Source organism: Sycon ciliatum, chromosome 3 (assembly GCF_964019385.1).
Source record: "Sycon ciliatum chromosome 3, ocSycCili1.1, whole genome shotgun sequence".
NCBI lineage: Eukaryota > Metazoa > Porifera > Calcarea > Leucosolenida > Sycettidae > Sycon > Sycon ciliatum.
Genome location: NC_088645.1, coordinates 39,837,239 through 39,842,650, shown reverse-complemented (window position 1 = coordinate 39,842,650; position 5,412 = coordinate 39,837,239). Strand labels below are relative to the sequence as shown.

The following is a 5,412-nucleotide window of genomic DNA, read 5'->3' as shown; positions in this document are numbered from 1 at the left end:
TGTGTATGTGTGTGTGTATGTGTGTGTGTGTGTGTGTGTGTGTGTGTGTATGTGTGTGTATGTATGTGTGTATGTGTATGTGTGTGTGTATGTGTGTATGTGTGCACAATGATTTGAGAACACTACATGATACTGTAATTTGCAGCGTCTGCGAAGAGACCACTGTCTTGATTTGAGGATGGTGTTTGTAGGGGTTTTCATGTAATGAAGTGGCTGCAGTGGAGCCTCAATACTAAGTAGAAGTCATATTTTTATCTTGAGAAGTGAGTGATATATTAAAGGATTGAATGGAGAGGCAGTTTTATGGTTAATATTCACTGCTCACAGCAGATCCTATGTCTAATTTTGAAATCTGGATAGGGGATGCCTAATTGGCTGGACTTTATACAGGGAGTGTTGTCCACATAAAGACTCTGTATAGTTGATTTCAAAGTTTGGACTCTGTACAGTGGATTTTGGACCAATGGACTCTATATAGGGGTTGGACATCATATAGGGGCTGGACGCTCTACTGAATCCAACTTATAAGCCACAGAGCGGATACAAAATACTTTAAGTACAATCAATAGTAATGGTAAGCAGGCTATCATACTAAGCACCCTCATTATGAAATTCATTCAATACACATTGAAAAAAGGATCTTTTGTAAAGAGATACCCACAACTTATAACTAAGTTCTCGTTCAGCTCTACGCAATAGACCTTGGAGGCATAACACAGCGCATGCGCAGCATCAAACAAATCCGGTATGCTGGTAAACAAATCCTGTATGCAGTTAATTTTCTATTTCTTTATATACAAAGTAATTTTTCAAGAATGAAAGAAAACAACTTAATTCCACTACTCCGGACGCTCGAAACACACAATAAAAATCATCGACTGCACCACGTACAACGATTGTCTCCAAATTTTACCTCTATAGCGGTCTCCCTGATGATGGCCTCCTTGGTGAAAATTTGGACACAATCGTTGTGCGTGGAGTAGCAGGGGACTTCGTGAGTGACGAGTAGGGCGTGATGTGAAAGGATGACAAGGCTATAATGGAGCTTCAAAGTGATGTGCCAATGATAGCTTCGTAATAATAATACTTGTTCACATCTCCTAGGCATGCAAGCCAGAAATGGAATGGATAAAGAACACTTATCAGATAAAGGAAGACTAGTTCCACGTAAATTTATAGGCGTATCCTTCCCCTGTTCCTTCAGTCTTCGAACGGATGATGAGTGGAAAGGGACCGTCCCCGGAAACGGTATGGGCACAGACGATAGGGTCTGGATAGACTGTGCATTGCAGTTTGCCAGTGCCAGATTCAGTGCCAGATGTGACGAAATACCATCCTGGCTTGCGAAGTGCACCCATTGTCGTGACGCCGGCATTGAATATCATGTTAACATCCAATGACCAGTCGTTGTCACTGCCATTAACAGACTCTGCACGGGCCAACATGAAGCTATCATCCGGTTGAGAGACGTAACTATCCGGATCTTCATATTCATCCACGGCGCCTTGGATGACGAGACGTGTTTCTGATGAGTTGCAACACGATATATTTATAGCCAAAGTCGACACAAAGAAATGTCCATCATTATTCTCTGGCTTCGCTGGAGGAATGAAAATGCAGGAAACGGATGGAACAGGAATTATTCAATGTGCAGGATGACCACTGTTAGTACCTTACACTTGGTGAACATTCAATTTGTCGCTATGGGGTGTGCATTCCAGTGAAAATGACGCAGACAAAGAACAGAGCTTATATCTGCTCAAAGATGACCAGAAGGAGAGAGACAGCGAAAGAGAGAGAAAGAGGGACAGACAAAGAGACAGGGAGAGAGAGAAAATGGCTAGCGGATAGATAGGTAGATAGTCAGCACACGGAGCACAGAAGCCATTATAGTTTTTTTCGACTAGGCCTTTCATTCCATTGCTCTTCAGGTCAAATACAATTGTGATTAACAAGGCAGTAAGCAAGCCCTTATAACCGGCACTTTTGGCGGGCAGGGCATTGACAAAAATAGCACTTGAAAAATAGCGCTAGTGGCGCCAACAGTATATTTGGCGGTCAGAGCATAGACCAGATAGCACTATAAAAGCACTGGTGGTGCCAACTACACAGTGAGACAATGAATATTGCCATCCTCAGACAAAAGTGGGGACCACGGTACTAAAATGTCAAAACAGTGACACTTTCGCACATACTTCTTTTGCACGCACAGTTTAGGCTTCAGCTTGGCAATGTACACTGCCTCCAGCACAGCAAGGTGAGATTTGTTGCGTGCACGCGCTTGAATGGTGAAGTGAGACTGGGTGCCATGTTTGCAGACTGCACTTAGGCAGGCTGGTGACGATGTCAGGTGACGGAGTATCACTGAGTCCTTCTCATTATCGTCATTGTCCGTTGGTCCATTCCTGTGGTAGCTATTGTGCATCGCAGTGTTTTGACATTGTAGTGCCGTGGTCCCCACTGTCATTCCATGTTATCATTGTAATTGACATAACAATTTTTTTCCTCTTCCAACTTTCATATAATGTATTGTCATCCGGGTGTGTTTGGAGCTTCTCCCTTCTGTTCTACTGACTGTTAATTTGTGGAATCTCTACCTGTTGGTGTGCGAAGTGACCACTGCATTCATAAACTCCACTGATGAGCCCCATCCAAGTTCGAAAGTGCAGGTTGCCATGAATTAGACTACTTATCCACTTGCTGCATTTCCACTTACTTGTCTGAGCGTAGAGCTTTCCATCGTCTTTTTCTAAACACATAGTGCGCACACACATACACGGACAGTCACAATTATCGCCTACTATAGTGCAGCAGCCTTTTACACCTTACTCCGCCCCAACAGCGTATTCTCTTGCTTATAAATCCAAACGATGATTGTTTGGTTGTTTGATTGATTTCTATTTTACTTCGCACATTCAAATGGGATGCCGACCCAATACAATGATGGCGAAGGCTTAGCCTAGAAGTGGCTATGGAAGAACATAGTAAAGGCTATGGAAGCACATAATTTCCTGCTGTCTATATATGTACCGTAAAATCATAGAACATGCGTTAGAGATCAAAACCTACCGAGAATTTGACATCAAAATAGAACACCGCCGTGCCCCTAGCCTAGCGGGGTACCAGCTTCTTAGTTCATGACATAACATTAGAAGTCATAGTTACGAAATTTGGTACTATGACATTCTCTGGGCTTACTTATCACGTAGAGCGTCCTCTCCCCGTCTTCCAATTTCAAAACAGCGGGACCTTGCTTGCCACCGATGTTAGTCTGGTATTTGAAGCATGAAGGACATGAAGGTTCACCTGTATCGGCGTCTGCCATTCTAATCAAGCTTCACAGGAGATGTCCGTCTGAGCCTTAGCACAGGTAACTCATTCAAACCAAACAATCGTGGCTGTGAGTTGGTTTTGGCAAGCACAGTGAACTTTATAGAACGGATCTCCGTAGGAGAAGGAAGTTGTGACCCAGCTGCAAATGGCAGAATCGTGTTGGATTCGCTGAAATGAAATCAGCGATCTGCAGGCTCCCTGGGTTAGGAACTGCCAAGCTAGTACAGCTAGTAAGGTAGATCGGCACACTGCCAGTGGGTGGTAGCATTTTCGACAACTGATAAAATGCTTTCAAATGGTGAACGGTACTATTCGGCCAATAAAATGCTGATAAAATGCTGTGCTGTCAAGTCTATGACCGAATGCGCAAGTCGATGGTGACTTCATTGCTCCATTCTCCACGCGCTAGACAATGTTGTCAACTTCGTGACAGGTGCAGGTGAATTCCCCAGAAATGTAGCCAGTATTTTTCCCTAGTAGTTGCGTCCTTTGTCATGTTCTCAAGCAGGCCTGATGCCTGAGATCCCTGATATACCTGATGGTTGTGATCAGCTACATTAACCATTCTACAGGCCGCAGATTGACCAAACGTGTAGTGAATGCTGTGAATTTTCCAATGGACTTTGGAAGGACCGCAACAACATTCAAGGCAAGTATGCGTGTAAAAGCGTTGTGAAAAAAGATTATGACTCTCCCCGTCAAGCCAAGCATACCGGTTAACTTAAACGTTCAGTGCTCATGTGATGTTGCTAGCAAACAGAGCACTGCTTGTACAGCTACTTCGAGTACGACATGTTCTAGTCCTAAGTTGCAACCAGCGGACACATCGAGCAGATCGAATCAATGGACAGTCTGAGTATGTGATATCAAGTATATGGCCAAATGCACAAGTCAATATTGACTTCACTGTCTAGCTCCACGCACTAGACACGCAATGTTGTCAACTTGATGACACATGCAGGTGAATTCGGGAGAAATGACTGTCGACAACACTAAGTTAGTCTTTTCTCTGGTAGTAGCGTTCTCCTTTTTGTTCTCACGCTTTCCAGACCTAATGGAGGCTTGCATAACGTCTTGCCCTTTCAAGGAATGGATTGCAAATGTGATGGTTGTAGCATACTGGGGGACGACGCGTAGAGGCACGTCAAGTACGAAATATTCTAGTCCTAAGCTGCAACCAGGGGACACATAGAAATGAGCGACACGATGTACCATGCAGCAGGTTACTGTCAATGGTGAGAAGGGTGACACCAAACCCTGTACAAGAGGGGTTCCCAGGGGTCTGTTCTTGGGCCTTTGCTTTTCTGCGTCTACATTCGCCGGGTACCCGATATATTTCACCAGAGTGTCGTGCAGCTGTACGCTGATGATATTGCGTTCTACGTATTCGGCTCTGATGTGGCTACAATTATGCTACGCTTGCAGGATAGTATGCGGTTGCTAGAGCAATACCTTGATGAGAAAGGCCTTCTGCTCAACCCCACTAAAACAGTTCATGTTGATACGGCGTCCTGCCCTGCCTGCACTGAGCCCAGCCCTGTACCTGACCTGTAAAGGTATTGTCATTTCCCCTGTCTCTACTGTGAAATACCTCGGTATGCTAATCGATGAGCATCTAACGTTCCGCCCACAAGTAGAAAAGGTGTCTTCAGTGGTCTTCGCTAAACTAGCCTGTTTTGCTCATGGCCGTCGCAATTTATCAGCTACAGCTCGGAGAACTTTCTTCTTGTCAATTATACAGTCTACTCTATAATATGCAAGTAATGCGTATGTGCACTGTTTGAAAACTACCCTATATAACAGGCTTGTAACGGTCAGCCATATTTATTTATTTATTTATTTATTTATTTATTTATTCAACATCTCCTGGCCCGTCCGAAGACTGCCAATAAACATGAGAGGTCAGGTGATAGCCAACCACGGCAAGCTAAAAGGGAAAAAAAAAGAAAAAAAGAAGAAAGATGCGGTCAGAGAGGGAAAGGAGATAGGGAGAGAAAAAGAAAGGGAGGCACATTAATAATACATGGGATCACTTCGGATGAGACAGTGTGGAAAGCTGGACTGTGAATTTCCTGATAT

General features: G+C 44.0%; 1 protein-coding gene across 1 annotated transcript; it reads right to left on the bottom strand.

Annotated features, from left to right (window-relative positions):
- Positions 1–541: 541 nt before the first annotated feature.
- LOC135812763 (uncharacterized) lies at positions 542–3,486 on the bottom strand. The gene is made up of 3 exons (XM_065326002.1): positions 3,199–3,486; positions 2,717–2,749; positions 542–1,600 (listed from the first exon to the last, which is right to left on the bottom strand). The coding sequence occupies exons 1-3, from the start codon at positions 3,323–3,325 to the stop codon at positions 1,158–1,160; spliced, it is 603 nt and encodes a 200-aa protein (XP_065182074.1). The 5' UTR covers positions 3,326–3,486; the 3' UTR covers positions 542–1,157.
- Between the last annotated feature and the right edge of the window lie 1,926 nt (positions 3,487–5,412).